A 17,094-nucleotide genomic window follows, 5' to 3' on the forward strand; every position below is an offset into this window, starting at 1 on the left:
CTCTTTTTGCCTCCTGGAAAAATCAGCTGAATCCTTTTCAGTAGCGCACATCTGTCTCATACCAAAGGAAGGCAAAGCCCCAAAGCATTGTAAAAATTATAGACCTATTTCTCTCGTAAACATAGACTATAACATCTTTGGTAGAGGATGCCCTTTTTCCCATTTTCTTTTAACTAAGCCCTTGAACCTTTTATTTGAAAAATTCATCAAAATGCGCTTTTACATGGCTCCAACGAGTAGCTCGTGAGCTACTGGTAGCTCTCCAGCTACCTGTAAGTAGCTCTCCTATGTACAGCCCAGCATACTACATTAACTTTGTTTGGTTGAATCCCAAAATTTAAAGGGTGCATTTGAGACAATAATGTGCATATTTTCATAACTCATAAGCGAATGTTTGGAGACTAATGGTTGGATTTCCAAAATGTATCTAAAGGTTATACTTGGCTGGTGCACTGGGAGACATGTTACCTTGGTCTCAGGGACATTTCAGCTTTGGCTGTCATGTATTAACAATAACACTGTTTCCAGTCACACAGAGATAAATTGAAGTAATGGTTTCAAGAGTTCTTTTAGTCCTTTGTAAATATACGAGCCCCTTGCCAGCACATGTTTTGTCTTAAGCTGTTCACCTCACAGCAAACTACCTCAGGGCTAATTTCAGTCTCTTAACAGATTCTATAGTGTTTGGGTGAAGTAGTACCAATGGTTTTCAGTTGTAACTCAAGTCGTCCGAATGCTGTATGTAGGGCTGATATTAAAATTATATTTCATGTATCAGAGTCTGAAAGGAACACCTCTCCCAGGGTGCACGGTCCTCCTCACATTGCAGATATGTCTGAATTCTACCCTTTGACTGTAGACAAGAATGTGCCGTATCCTTCCGCAGAGGTAATTTCCTCCCCCGTACATGCACAGTCTGAATTAGCCATTACAAAATTTCTTCTGTGGAGTGAAATACAATTTCAATATCAGCTCTACATACAGCCCTACATACAGCATTAGGACGACTTCAGATTCAATTGAAAATCATTAGTACTACTTCATCCAGAGGATATAGAATCTGTTAATGAATCAATTCCCGCTTTCTTAGCAGAGGTTCAATCCTTTTCCCTAATTTCTGGGTACAAATTAAATAGTGATAAATGCGAAATTCTCCCGCTGGCCAAATACACTTTTAAAGCAGACTTCACATCGGCTAACTTCACATGGAATTCCAATCATATTAAATATTTAGGATTGCACTTCACGCCTACGAGTTCCGGTACAGTGACATCCTGTATGAATAATTGCATTCAGAAAATTTCGGAACTTACAACTAAATGGCATCCCCTTTATTTATCTTGGTGGGGCCGCCTTGATACTATAAAGATGATGCTTTCTCCCATAGTGTTATACACAATCTCCAACATACCAGTTCTTATATCAACTAAATTCTTTAAATCTATTAACTCCATCCTCTCCTCCTTTTTGTGGAATAAGAAGAAATCCTGTATGTCTGTTTCCAAATCAGTCCGTCCTAAAGCTGAAGGGGGAGTTAATTTTCCTAATTTCCCTGCTTATCAAAAAGCATTTTTATTATGTCAAGCCTCATTTTGGCTACTGGATTCTACAGAAGATTATCCTTTATGGACATTAGTTGAAAACTTGTTTTAGTCTCCATTTTCTTTTCAAGAATACTTTTCCTTTTCTCGCAAACCTCAAACCCTTTCTACTCCCATATTTAAACTCACTTCCAAACTTCTTGACCCGCTTTACCCTTCGACACACAGTACTCTTAATTCTTTCCTTGACTCAACTATATAGCATAACAAAACTTTATTAATACGCAATAAACCCTTTTATTGGAAAACTTGTAGACAAAAAGGCTTAATATGGATTCATCAACTATGCCCAAACTCAGAATGTATTTCCTTCCCCTCACTTAGGCAGATATATGATCTGCCAACCTAATTTCTTCCCAAATACTAAATTCTTAGGAAAACTGTACTTGACACATGCACCCAATTAACTAACACCTCCTCCACAGCTCATAATTGTGATTTACCTACAGATCTTTCCACTTTACTATGTACCTTACCCAAAGCGGCAACCATATACAATTTCTTGCAAGCTCCTTATAAAAATAGACAAAAATCGAACATGGGAAAAAGATTTTAACACATCTTGGTCTCTTTCTATGTGGACCAATTTATGGACCAAGATAAGTAAATCTTCAAGAGCAGCTAGTTTAACACAAACACTGTTTTACATTTATAACAGACTGTTACTGTCCCCAAATAATTTGAATAAGAGATTTTCAAATGTACCAGATACTTGCTGGACTTATTCCACATGTTATTTTCATGCCCATTAGTGCATAATGTTTGGAAGCGTGTATGGTATCAAAATTAACTCCGTTTTTGGTACAAGTGCTCCCTTCTCTATCATTAACATCTTTTTGGGAAGTATCTCACTGATTTTGAACAAGTGTACACTCAGGGCTCGATTCCGATCCGGTAAAAAAATCCACCGTACGATTCGTATTCGTAGCCCTTTCCGTACGAATCGTACCCGTCAGTCCGAGTCGCGTAGTACGATCCGCATTCCGTGAATCCGTCCGAATCGTCGCGATCCGTGCCGTATTGCAAGGCTGAGACTGTGAACCGTACGACTCGTACACACGCCGTACGACCCGACGAGTACGATCCGGACCGGGGAATCAGGACGCGATTCGTACGGTCCACGTCAGGTAAGGGCGATTCGTACGGAAAAGCGCACGATTACATACACCCCGTACAGCGCGTACCCCCCATGATTGCAGTGGTACGGCACGTACCCCTGCGATCATGGGGTGTACGAGCCGTACCCCCATTGTACGATCGGTGTACGAGCCGTACCCCATGTACGATCGGTGTTCGAGCCGTACCCCATGTACGATCGGTGTACAAGCCGTACTCCATGTACAATCGGTGTACGAGCCGTACCCCATGTACGGTCGGTGTACGAGCCGTATCCCCATCATACATGGGGTACGGCTCGTACACCAATCGTACATGGGGTACGGCTCGTACACCGATCGTACATGGGGTACGGCTTGTACACCGATCATACACCGATCGTACAATGGGGGTACGGCTCGTACACCGATCGTACAATGGGGGTACGGCTCGTACACCCCATGATCGCAGGGGTACGGTGTGTACCCCTGCAATCATGCGGGGTACGCACCGTACCCGGGGGGCCGTTCCGTACCTGTTTCTGCACGAACTCTGCTTTTACGGCTGTTTTCAGCTCCCGTAGAAAAAGGGTCGTACGGTGCGTACCCGACGCGTATCGTACTTGCTGGGTCGTAAAAACCAGCTGCGAACCGTACAGATGTCGCGTACAGCAGGTTCCGAGGGAGAATCGTACCGAGATCAGAGTCGTACGGTGTCTTGTGCGACTCGTACGGAGTACGGCTCCTGGTACGAATCGTACTTCATCGTACGTACGGGGGACGTTGCAGGGTACGATTCGTATGGGAAAACCGCTCCGAACGGCTATTCAGAGTGGTTTTTCCCGAATCGGAATCGACCCCCTAATGTCAAAATTATCGATCTATTAATAGCGGGTGCTTTTCAGCAAATAACAAGAAATTGGAAAGATTTCTCAAAAATTTCTAACAAAGCATGGTGGTATGATATCTGTCATAATCATAGATTGGATACATTCCCCACCTATCCTACACATATGGCTGCAAAGTGTATACAGTTATGGTCACCTGTTACAACATTTTTTTATATTTGTGCCAAACAAACTTCTTCATTGCCTCCTGCCCAACAGGAAGTACTTACACCCCCATGAGTCACCCAGATGTTCCAAAAATGTCTACCTTATTTTTATTACATTAATCTTAACCCTCCTATGGTTGTTGTTATATTTTATAACCCTATTCATGTATTATTGCTGGAATGAATATATGATGTATTGATTGTTGAGTAATTATATGTATTGTACATTGACACCTCTATAGCTTCAATAAAATTATTCTTTTGAAACCTAAAAAAAATGTGCAGTGCTTAGAAAAACACAAAAGTAGGGCTTATGAATAAAACTCACTAGATCTAGCCATAAATAGCATTTACTGGGACTTCAGTGGTGCGTGTACAATAATGGAAAGGATGAAGGGGTTGCCAGATTCCAATGCTTTCTGCCATCGATTGTGAGTAATATTGGTTGTCACCGATGCTTTGAATAAAGAAAAGAAAATATGTTTTACAAGCTTTATTTACCATTATGTCTGGAGAAACCCTTCCAAAGCGTGAGGAAGTTTGTTTAGCCACAATGTCCAAACTTCTTAATTGCAGCACTTGTAGGCTATACCGTTATGTCTGTCAGGCAAGCTATCTAAAACATTTGTCTAATAGACATTGGAGTTTGTGTCCAGAAGGTCAAATTATGCTCACCTTGTACTCTGTGGGTCATGAGTTTGCCCTGCTCCTCGTTTCCTCAGGGGAAGTTGCCTCCGGTCGAGGGAGTGTGACATCTGGAGGAGTAAGTACTTCTTGATCACCAGCGAGGTTCCAGTTCCCTTTAGTTTGGTTACATTCAGAAATATCTTGGAAATTCATTCGACAAAATGCAGGCAACATTTTGCTGGCCTCATTGGGACGAAAAGATCCAAAAAGAGGAAGGAAATTTGGTCGGCGGGGGATGCCCACTGGGCTAAGCTGAATGTGAGCACCTGCACAATGAGTGTTCACCTGCGCGTCTTCCAAATTTTTCTCACTCGTGTGTTGGCTGTTCACGCCTCTAAAAATATCAGTTTTCTGAATTTCTGAAGGCGTTAAACTTGTGTTATTCAAGAAAGTATTATGTAGTCGATTCTCCTGATGTCTGTTCTCTTCAGTTTTGTGACCTAGATGAGCAAAGGATGGGCACAGAATGTTCTTCCGGTATTGTGACATTTTATAGAGTACGTTTTTCATTTCATTTCCAATACATTTACTCTCCACATTCTTCTCCTCACTTCTGTATGTGATCTGGAGTGAAGCAACCTGAGCAGCACATTGCTCTAATATCTGCACAATCGTTTGGCCTTTACGAGCACACACGGGGCTCATGAAGCTCTTGGAATGCGTCAGCGGGAGAGGACAGGGAGGGTATTCATTTATTTTTGCATGTAGTTTACTTTCCCCTGAAACTTGCATAATGTCCATTTGTTGTAGTTTAGCTGTACATATGCAGCACAATTTTATATCATCCTTGTTACATTCCAGACAGTTTCTGCACGTTGGGCAGAGTGCTTCCTTTCCAATGGCCACCATCACTTGGGCTTTGTCATGGGAAGTACTGCACTGATTGAAAATAGGGCCCCTCTTTATAGAATCCGAGCAGACATTCAATCTGTGCCCATGAAATGTTGAACTCTGATCCCTGGCACTGGGAGAAGGCAACGTTTGGTTTGTCTTTTGAAACCCAGAATCTGAATTACAGACCTCTCTGCAGGCTTCTTCCTCTGCTGAATTGTTTTTGGATGCAATATGTTCAGGCATCTCAACTGTGCGTGCTTCAGTATTGTCTCCTGCTGCAATAGTCAGCAAACCATTCTCATTATTGGTGGAAGTAGCCTGATCATGGCTGTAGAAGTCAACCGGAGTTAACTGTGGCACTTGTTTTATAGATTCAAACTGAAGACATGGTGATGGGTCTGGCAAACCCTTGGGAGGACTGATTTCTCTAAGTTCTGATCGTGGACTAATAGATGACTCTATAGGAGACACTATTCCTGGATTGTTTCTTAGCCAGTTTATTATCCCCATTGTTAGTGATAGTTCAGTGTCACAGAGCTTTAACAAGCACTCCTTTCCCTTCCACGAGCTCTGAAGAAATCCTTGGCTTACCATGTCTATGGATGGGTGAGAGGCCATATTCTCTTCTGCTCCTACATGGAAACTACAAATTGAGAGAGGAAGTTCATTCGTTTGCCCACACACAGATAACTCATCATCTAGGCTGGGGCTTATTTGGGTTTCAGAGTGATCATAAAACAGGTCATACAGGGCATCACCACTATAGCTCTCCCTTGAAAATGTTGCTGGTGTTTGGTTTTCTTTCCTTTCGTCGTCTGGACCGGGTGAAAATGAATCATAGTATCCTTCATCACTTGTGGAAGTAGATTCTTGGATGTCACTTTTAAGGGTTTCTGTTTCTGGGGAGCTTTGTCTTTGAGACTCCAAATCATTGTCTACCATAAAACTAATATCTTTAACGGAGGTGGATTTCGTTTCTCTTATCATTTCTTCAGAGTTGGGTGTTTTCAATAGCCTCCTATCAAACAAAGCGCTCTGATGCAACTTCACACAACCCCAAAACGTAGCAAAATCTATTGCTTCTTGCTGCGCTGGAGAGGCTAACCGCTCCATTCCTCCTTGAAAGGACTCAGTAGGCTGATCTCTTTTACACATAGAACTGACTTTCTGTTTTTCTTTTCCATTCAAAAATTCCTTGTGTGCAGAGCTCTTGTCTGCATATACCTCCCCACAACCAGTAAATGAGTCAAAGCTTTTCAAAGAAGCAGCATCTTCACAGAACAGGTTGCAGTAATCATAAGTGGTGTCAAAGAGCATCTCTCCATCGGCGACCTCTGATGCCAGACATTCTCCTGCTAAGATGTCCCCAGTTGTTAGGTGGTGAGTTGTCTCTTCCCATCCTGACAACTCAGGTGACAATGTTTTGTCTTTATCTAATGCAAGTGTGAGACTCTCCTGCTTGTTTTTCTTAATATGAAAGATATCTCTTAGACCTTTTTTTGATCTTTTAAGAGATATTCTCTTCCTTGGGATGCTTTTGGCTACTGCTAGTACAAAAGGCACCTGCGGCACAAAATTTCTATAATCAATCATCTTCTGGCTGCAGCTGGATTGACAAGGGCTTACAGCAGTGTCTTTTTTCCTGCTGAAGTTCAAATCAGTCCCAGTGCCAGAGAAACTTGCACTTCCTACGAGTCTCCTCTTAATTTTACCAGGTGCAGAAAAGCCATCTTCTTGAACCAAGCCCTTCTTTACATTGTGTTCATTTTTACCTCTCGCTAAGGTGCCATCATGGTTCTTGCTTTTGGGTACTACTTTGCTGGAGGCAGCGGTCCCTGCGGCCTCCTTTCTCTGTCCTACCTTGTCTGTTCTGTTTGAGCACTTGTTATTATTTTTGTTTCCTACCAAGGAGATTGGCTTGGCCTCTACTTGATAGCATTCGCCAATCACCAGGGGGCTGAACATCTTTGCTGTCTCTTCTTTTTTACCATAGTCCAGATCTGGCAGAGGTTGTTTGTCAGAATTAAGGGGCGCGCTTGATTTTATGAAGGTCTTTCCTCTTATTAGCTCCATGCTTGCTACTTTACATCTGTAAAAAAGGCAAATGAAACACATTATTCCAAAGTTAAATAAATAAATACATAATTTTGAAAGGATGCTTCTGAATGAAAACATTCTAAACAAATGACTCTCAGCAGATGTGAATTTCGGTGATGTATATTAAGAAATATAGCATGGTTCAAACCAAAGTATTTAATCATGTACTTCACTAGATTTCATTGGTACTTGTCCAGTCTTAAACAAATGAGTTAAACAAATGAGTCATAGTGGCAGCCTGGATTAATGTTAAAATATTACAATTATATATATATATATATATATATATATATATATATATATATATATATATATATATATATATATATATATATATATATATATATATATATATATATATATATATATATATATATTACCTACTGGCGGTCGCCAGTAGGTATATATAGTTAGGATTTTTTCTCTATGGGATTTTTGAAAATTCTATGTCTAATAACTTTGGCGTTTGTGGACGGAATTGGCTGAAATTTTCAGGAAAATTGAACATTTTGTTTCTGAGCAGCCCCTGACAATTTGGGGGGGTTTCATCAAGGGGGGGCTGAGAAAAAAGGGGGGTCCCAAAACGCATTTTTCCCATGTTAATTTCCATAGGGCGGTTGGCCTCACTTTTAGCTCGAACGGCTGAATGGATTTGCACGAAACTTGGCAAAATTGTAGGGACTGTTAGCCCGATGTGCCTTTGCTAGGTCTCAATATATGTGCTCCAGTGGATTTTGAGTAATTTAGGTTCAAAAAAAGATATATATCTGGGCGGAGCCTAACCACACATCTGATCTGATTGGCTGTCAGCACTTCATCCAAGAAGTGTTGGCAGCCATCTTGAGACCAATATACATGATAGCACCTCATTAAAAAGCATTGTAGTTAATAGAGGGTTTTAGGACTTTAGTTACATTATAAATCATATGTTGATGGTACCATACTCGTTTTAGGAATTGTGGTGGGTTCTAAGGTGATTTTACCATGTGAAAAAACCTTCTGCTGTGATATCATGAATATTGTTTGAAAGAAAACTAATATCTCATGATTTTCCCACAGTGGTTTGGAAGGGGATCTATAAGCTAAACTGAAAGCATATTTTCTGTAAATTCACATTATCTTTCTCAGTCATGTGAAAATGAAGTCTGACATTCTCAGTAAAACATGTACATCCAACAAGGACAGAGACTGTCAGTTGATTCCTTTGTGTTCTACTGCAGCCTCCTAGAGTGTTCTAAAGAACAACTAGAGCGCTAACAGTCCTACTTATTACAAAGGTATGGCACACCTGAAGCCATCTTGATTGGAATAAAGTGGCAACTCTTAAAACATTTAATTTAAAAAGAAACATGAGGGGGTATATTTTGCCATAGAAAGTATGATTAGTGCTGCAGAATGAAAAATTAGGGCACATTTTGAGTGACTTCTCAAATCCTTTTCTATTTCATTAAAACATTCTGACATGCAGTCTCCCAAAATGGCCACCAGAGACAAAAGAGCCCAAATGTAGCCCAAATATCACCAGATGTAGCCCAAGTATAGCCCAATGACCGAATGTCCCAGAGTGTTCTAAAGAACAACTAGAGCGCTAACAGTCCTACTTATTACAAAGGTATGGCACACCTGAAGCCATCTTGATTGGAATAAAGTGGTAACTCTTAAAACATTTAATTTAAAAAGAAACAACATGAGGGGGTATATTTTGCCATAGAAAGTATGATTAGTGCTGCAGAATGAAAAATTAGGGCACATTTTGAGTGACTTCTCAAATCCTTTTCTATTTCATTCTGACATGCAGGCTCCCAAAATGGCCACCAGAGACAAAAGAGCCCAAATGTAGCCCAAATATCACCCAGATGTAGCCCAAGTATAGCCCAATGACAGAATGTCCCAGAGTGTTCTAAAGAACAACTAGAGCGCTAACAGTCCTACTTATTACAAAGGTATAGCACACCTGGAGCCATCGTGATGGGAATAAAGTGGTAACTCTTAAAACATTTAATTTAAAAAGGAACAAAATGAGGGGTATATTATGCAATAGAAGGTATTATTAGTGCTGCAGAAAGAAAAATTAGGGCACATTTTGAGTGACTTTTCAAATCCTCTTCTATTTCATTAAAAAATTCTGACATGCAGTCTCCCAAAATGGCCACCAGAGACAAAAGAGCCCAAATGTAGCCCAAATATCACCCAGATGTAGCCCAAGTATAGCCCAATGACAGAATGTCCCAGAGTGTTCTAAAGAACAACTAGAGCGCTAACAGTCCTACTTATTACAAAGGTATGGCACACCTGAAGCCATCTTGATTGGAATAAAGTGGTAACTCTTAAAACATTTAATTTAAAAAGGAACAAAATGAGGGGGTATATTTTGCCATATGAATTATGATTAGTGCTGCAGAAAGAAAAATTAGGGCACATTTTGAGTGACTTCTCAAACCCTCTTCAATTTCATTAAAAAATTCTGACATACAGTCTCCCAAGATGGCCACCAGAGACAAAAGAGCCTAAATGTAGCCCAAATATCACCCAGATGTACCCCAAGTATAGCCCAATGACAGAATGTCCCAGAGTGTTCTAAAGAACAACTAGAGCGCTAACAGTCTTACTTATGACAAAAGTATGGCACACCAGAAGCCATCTTGATTGGAATGAAGTGGTAAGTCTGAAAACACTCAATTTAAAAAGGAACAACATGAGGGGGTTAATTTTGCCATAGAAAGTATGATTAGTGCTTCAGAAAGAAAAATTAGGGATCATTTTGAGTGACTTCTCAAATCCTCTTCTATTTCATTAAACAAATTCTGACATGCAGACTGAAACATGCACTTTGAATACCAGCAGCAGACGTCCCTGGTGAGCAGTAGCTTTACTACAGTGATCTAATGTGCAACTAGAGTGCTAACATTCAGAATTTATGGCAAATGTGTGACACATCTGAATGCCTTCTTGATGGAACCAAAGTAAACAAGCATTGAAAATGCAATAGATCTCGCCCTCGTTTAAGTTAAAGCCATTCTGTTTGTAATGAGGTGGCTTTTTAGCTTTGCTTTTATTAGTGTTTTTTCAACTTTCATGTAAATAACATGCATCTGTATGCATATAAGTATATGTATGCATGCATTTATGTTTGTATTTATATAGATATACAGATGATATATGTTTATATATGTATGTATATATATATATTCACTGAAAAAACCATAGGTTATAGACCATATATAGTTAGAAATTAGCATTTACAAAACCTTGAAAATTCACTGAAAAAACCATAGGTTATAGACCATATATAGTTAGGAATTAGCATTTACAAAACCTTGAAAATTCACTGAAAAACCATAGGTTATAGACCATATATAGTTAGGAATTCGCATTTACAAAACCTTATTTTACTCACACAAAACCATTGAAATTCCATATATAGTTAGTTGCACTAACTATATATCGCGCACCCGCAATCCACTGCTGATGATGTCACATATTACATCATTCATGACATGGTCAGTGACATCACTGATGACATCACTGATGACATCTCAAATGACATCACTGATGACATCACTGATGACAACATCCAGTGACTGTATGTTTCTGTAAAGTTAAAATATGTCTTACATATTGAAGAATGAGTGGATGTATAAGTGTCTGGATGAAGGATTTAGTAGGTGCATGACTGACTGTATGAGTGAGTGATTAAATGTGTCTCACTGAGTGCATGGGTTAGTGACTAAACTGTCTTAATTTGTGCATCATTATGTCTGTAGTTCTGTAAACTGTTGCATGTGTTGATAAGTAGCTATATGAGTAACTATATGGGTTGTTGATTGGTTGCCCAAGTATTTGTATGGGATACTGAGTGTGTGTGTGGGTGGCTGGGAGGTGTATGACTCTGTGCATAGATGTGTGAGCAGTTGATTCACTAGATGTATGGTTTCAAAAGTGCATGTGGAAACAGCTGTATGGGCGGTTGACTGTGTGCATGAGTGTATTGGTGAGTGAATGGATATCTCAGTGCTACATGTCAAAGTAAGTACATATGTAAAACACAGTACATGTGAGAGTTGACATATATAAATAACTGTGCATAAGAGCCAGTGAATGTGTGAGTAGCTGTATGGATCATTGTGAACTTGTATCAGGGATTGTATAAGAGAGTAAATATGTGTTAGTATATGTTTGAATAAGTAAAGTTTGTATAACTGTATAGTTGAGGAAATGGAGGTGTGATTGATTCTTTGCATGACTGACTAGGTGTGTGAGTAACTCCATGGATGAGTGACAGTCTGTGAGATGTCTGTTTACACTGATTGTATCTAAGGTTATATTAGAGTCTGAAGAGGTTCATCGTATTATCACATGAATGATATCATCAGTGATGTGATCAGTAATGTCAAATGAGATGTCATCAGTGATGTCATCAGTGATGTCATTTGAGATGTCATCAGTGATGTCATTTGAGATGTCATCAGTGATGTCATCAGTGATGTCACTGACCATGTCATGAATGATGTAATATGTGACATCATCAGCAGTGGATTGCGGGTGCGCGATATATAGTTAGTGCAACTAACTATATATGGAATTTCAATGGTTTTGTGTGAGTAAAATAAGGTTTTGTAAATGCGAATTCCTAACTATATATGGTCTATAACCTATGGTTTTTTCAGTGAATATATATATATATATATATATATATATATATATATATATATATATATATATATATATATATATATATATATTCACTGAAAAAACCATAGGTTTTAGGCCATATATAGTTAGGGATTAGCATTTACAAAACCTTAATTTACTCGCACAAAACCATAGAAATTCGCATATATAGTTAGATGCAATAACTATATATCGCGCACCCGCAATCCACTGCTGATGATGTCACATATTGCATCATTCATGACATGGTCAGTGACATCACTGATGACATCACTGATGACATCTCAAATGACATCACTGATAAAATCACTGATAACATCTCATTTCTCATTACTAATCACATCACTGATGATATCATTCATGTGATAATACGATCAACCTCTTCAGACTCTAATATAACCTTAGATACAATCAGTGTAAACAGACTCTCACAGACTGTCACTCATCCTGCTGTCTTAGTCGCTGATAGGCCTGATTATCAGATTTTTATCGATCACTTTATGTTGCAACAGTGGAAAACAAAACAGCCCTTGCCCATTTATTTTTACAGCATTCCTGCGTATTATACCCTACCCCCAAACAGTATTTTGCCTGTTACCATAGTAGTAGTTTATGGAACACTTACGTCAGCACATAGGTAAAAAATTCACCACAATATGTTACTAATGAGTGAGCTTCAGCATTATAGTTCAAATTATAAATATCATTTCTATTGATGACTGCTACCCCCACAAAAAAACAGACGTATGTACTTTTTTAATTAACTTTTATTAAAACAATAACTGGAACTATAACTAAAAGATAACACTACAATAAATAACTAGAACTATAAGTAACAAAACAATATAATAAACAACATATAATATGGAGTCCAACATAAGTACTGTAGTTAATCTGCAAAACAAAATGAAAAATTAATGGTAAAAATTAGATTGAAGTGACTAAATGAGATCAAACATCACAAGTCAAAGTATGCCATCCTAATATCTAATTATCCATAGTTATACAGAGATCCGCCCTGTATCAGACTCATATGTACAAGTGTATATTGTAGATTATCTGCCACCGAAAACCTCTCAAGTACCTATATCCGTTACTTTTTAACTTCGTTGAGTAGTCATATTGTGAGTATTTACTTTAAAGTTGTAAATTTTTTATTGATTATTGCTATTTGAGATATTCCCTGACTACAAACAGAGAAGAATAGGAATATTCTGACTCCCTTGGCAGATAGTGAAGGATAGGTAATGCGGACTTTTGTCCCAAGTTGTAATCCGTCATGCCTGTTTTTCTCCCCACTGATTGATTGATTGGCTGGACATTTATTGTTCAAGGAATAGTTCTAACGAGGTATTCTCTGTTTGCAAATAACGTGGAATAGAAATATTCTGTCTAGTCTTTGCAAGTAGTGAAGGATGGGTAATGCGGACCTTTGTCCCCCGTTGTAATCTGTCATGCCCATCTACTCCCCACTGATTGAGAAACTAGTTCCACCCGGACCATTTATTAGAGGTACATCATCTGGCTCAACCGGAGAGTACCCCTAATAAAGAAGACATGTGTAAAATACGAAGTAAAAACTATATCCTGTTAAACAGAAACTTTACAATGAAACACACTTGAAAAAGAAGGGAAAGAAATCGAACAAAATCAGTAGGCCACTGATGAGTTTTTGACTTCGCTAGAAATAAGAAACATGGAAGTGGTGAGAGAAGCCAAGCTTGACGTTACAGCAGCCACGAGGAAGCTAACCTCCGCCACCCCCCCACTGCTCCAAGCATGTCTGTCCCACCGCCCGCCACACCCAATAACGGTAACATGAAATAGATACAAATCAGCAGATATCTACCCCCATTCCGGAAACTTCCGGAGTGCAACAGGTCCACGGTTACGCCCATCCGGAAGATGAGGCCTCGACACGTGCAGGGCGGGGCCCGACTAGCCGCCATCAGCCGGAGAAGTCGTGGGATGGTCGGCCCGGAATGTGCTGGTCTTCCCATTCTCTTCTGGCACCCTGCAGGCCACGGGGGGGATGTCTTGCCTCTGCCTCCGACCCCCCCCCCTCTTATCGCCTGGTCCGGACATCACCGATATCAACGCCAGGTGTCGGCGTGGGGTGCGCTGGGAGGGAGAGGCGGCGCGAACGAGCCTCTCCCACCCCCCCAGGTGGGGGCCCCTCAGCTGCACCCCCAACGCTCCACTCACCCAACAAAAGGGTCGTCACGTAAGGTGCACCAGGAGAGGAGCCGAGGCCGACGGGAACTCTAGCTGCGACAACACTGGAGAGGAATGTCTTGCAAATGCCACCGACCCTCCCCTCGTATCTCCTGGTCTGGCCCCGGCTTGGTATGAGCTCCCCGTTCGGTCCTGAAGCAGCGCCCTACAGGCCACGGGGGGGGATGTCTTGCCTCTGCCTCCGACCCCCCCCCCTTATCGCCTAGTCCGGACATCACGGATATCAACGCCAGGTGTCGGCGTGGGGTGCGCTGGGAGGGAGAGGCGGCGCGAACGAGCCTCTCCCACCCCCCCAGGTGGGGGCCCCTCAGCTGCACCCCCAACACTCTACTCACCCAACAAAAGGGTTCGTCCACTCTTGCGATGCAGCGGCGCTGCACTCACCCGACAGTCTCGGTTACTTTTGCGGTACAACGACGCTTTTCAGTTCAGCCTGAAAATGAGTCCTGCGTCCAGAAACGTTCTCCTCAACTTTGAAGATTCTATAGGAGCCACGGGGGCCCCCGACCCCCGATGAGAAATGACTGCCATGATCACCCACGGAACGACCACGACGTAGCCGAGGGACGTCGGCGCGCTCATGCCGGCGCCGGCCTCAGTCTTGAAATGATCAAAATCCTGCAAGACTACCAACTTGATCAGTTCCGGTGGGACACCAGTATGACCCGGTAGGAGAAATTGTTTCCTCCCACCCCACATTCACTGATGGTTCATGTCACCAGTCCCCTCTGCTACCCTTCAACAAAAACTTTTGGACTACCGAAAGAGGTCCCGGTCCAACCACGACTTGGTGGAGACATTTTGACTATACTTGGACCTTCCTGACCTCACCCAAAATGGCGCCGGTACAAATGAAACTCTCAACTCCTTGTTGTGCCCCGATTGCTCAGCCTTGATATCATGAGATATGTATGCAGTTTTTACCACATGAATTGATATGGGATAAGACTGATTACACGTTCGAACAATGAATTGATATTAAGTTCTAATGCATCATTGATTACTGTATTTATTATTGAAGGTTGGAATTGTCGACACTAATGGTACTTGCTCACAATGAATTATCGATTTTGTTGCACTTGTCGCACTTTTTACTATGAAATCAACGACCACTGACTCTGTTATGTTTTCCACAAATAAACACCCCCCCCCCCCATTTACAATTCCAGCCTGCTCCGTGGCCGGCACACGGGGTTGTAGGCCCTTTTTTGGGCACCAACATTTTTATTAAAGGTTTTTGAAAAAGCAAACGTAGTTGTAATGCGTACTTTGGTAAGTTTCGAAGAAATGGCCACTGTTTCCGATTTTTTTTTTTTTTTTTAAGAAGCAGGTGAAATGAAGCAGCTCAATTAGTTAAGGGTTAAAAAGTATAGTACGCAGAAACATTGAAAATATGAATGGTCCAGGTTTGTTGTATGTGTTTTTCATTTTTGTACAGCATAAAGCAATCGATAAAGATCCTGGTATTTAGCCTCTACTTTATATGCTACCTGTATCAGGCAAGTTGTTTTAAATGCCCCTAAGCCACCCCGAAGGAATGTCACCTGGCCCCCCCTAGTACGAACGAAAACGACCCCGTACCACTGTAGGTTATCTCTCTTACTCAAAAATGACAAAAATTACTTTCTAGGACGTTTTGGACATTGATGATGTTCATATAATCTATTTATTAAAGTAATACTCATCTCTCCGCATGAAATTAATTTTCCACATGCTACACAAGTCAATCTCATCTGCCCAAAGTTCTTTTGCAGATTTGGGACCGTTTCTCTTGCCTCTGACTCACTTATTGCTAAGTCATTGATGGATGTTTTTGCCGGTCGAGGGTTATCCACCAAATCTCGAAGTTGTGCTTTAGAATAATTAGGAGGGTGCCACCTCTCCATGTGCCGATGCATGGTATGATTACCATAGCTATATTTTTTTCGGTCCCTCTCAAGAGTTTTTTTTTTTGCAGATGAAGCAGATAACGAACCTGGCATTAACTTTCTTTTCATGAGAAGGAAAAGAAAAAAAATTGCCAGATAAAATTCACTTTCACATGGGACGTTCTTGGCATTTCTTTCAGAAACTTTTACATCACTGTGTCATTTTTTTGTCTATCCTGGTTAAAGCAATGTCATATAAATAGTTGTTTAAAAAGTTTTTTTAACGTGTTTACTTTGTTGGAGCATTGTATATATTTATAAGTTATTAAAGTGTTATAATCCTACAACTTTTTTGGAGTGCTATATATTTTTAATGTGACACATAATTGTGAAGACTTTGATGTACAAAAAGGCATCCCTGGAATCTTCCGCTTCAGGCTCGGTCCCACACACCCTTACAGTGAGAATCCCCTCCCCAATCACAATACAGGATCGTTATCAGATAGTAGGAACGCGTGTGGTGTAACGGATCTCATGAGGTGGCGACCTTGATCTACTGTAACTCCTTTAAACAGGGGTGATTCTTTACAGTTGGGGCCATAAACTACATCCGCAGGGCTAGGTGATAGCCTGGGACCGGCCTGGACAATCAGACACAGAGGAAGAGGAGTGTCAGAGGGTGCGGTAGTGAATAGGGTGAAAGGGAGGTGTCGGGCGGGCACAGGGTGTGATACTCTGGGAAGAGCAGCGCAGATGGGGGGAAGTTTATGGCCCATGCATCAGAGAGAGAGCAGGGGTGACCAGTGCGTGGGGGAGATGCTTGCGAGGGTGGGGAACCATGGTGAGGATCGGCGGCGTGCAGAGAGTGGGTCTGGTCAAGGCATCTAAAATGGCTGCCGTGCACGACAAAAGTGTGGCATTGGAAAAAAAGCAAGATGGCGCAGACAATGTTT

The 17,094-nt window shown here is 41.0% G+C and overlaps 1 protein-coding gene across 1 annotated transcript in view; it reads right to left on the bottom strand.

Moving 5' to 3' along the window:
• AMER3 (APC membrane recruitment protein 3) overlaps window positions 1-17,094 on the bottom strand; it is a 224,079-nt gene that overhangs the window by 164,360 nt on the left and 42,625 nt on the right. Inside the window, exon 2 of the mRNA XM_086943984.1 lies at window positions 4,425-7,359. Within this exon, the coding sequence (XP_086800110.1) occupies window positions 4,440-7,343 (2,904 nt within the window). The 5' untranslated portion in view covers window positions 7,344-7,359 and the 3' untranslated portion in view covers window positions 4,425-4,439. The remainder of the gene's footprint in view (window positions 1-4,424; window positions 7,360-17,094) is intronic.

The sequence above is a fragment of the Lissotriton vulgaris genome, chromosome 11 (assembly GCF_964263255.1).
Source record: "Lissotriton vulgaris chromosome 11, aLisVul1.2, whole genome shotgun sequence".
NCBI lineage: Eukaryota > Metazoa > Chordata > Amphibia > Caudata > Salamandridae > Lissotriton > Lissotriton vulgaris.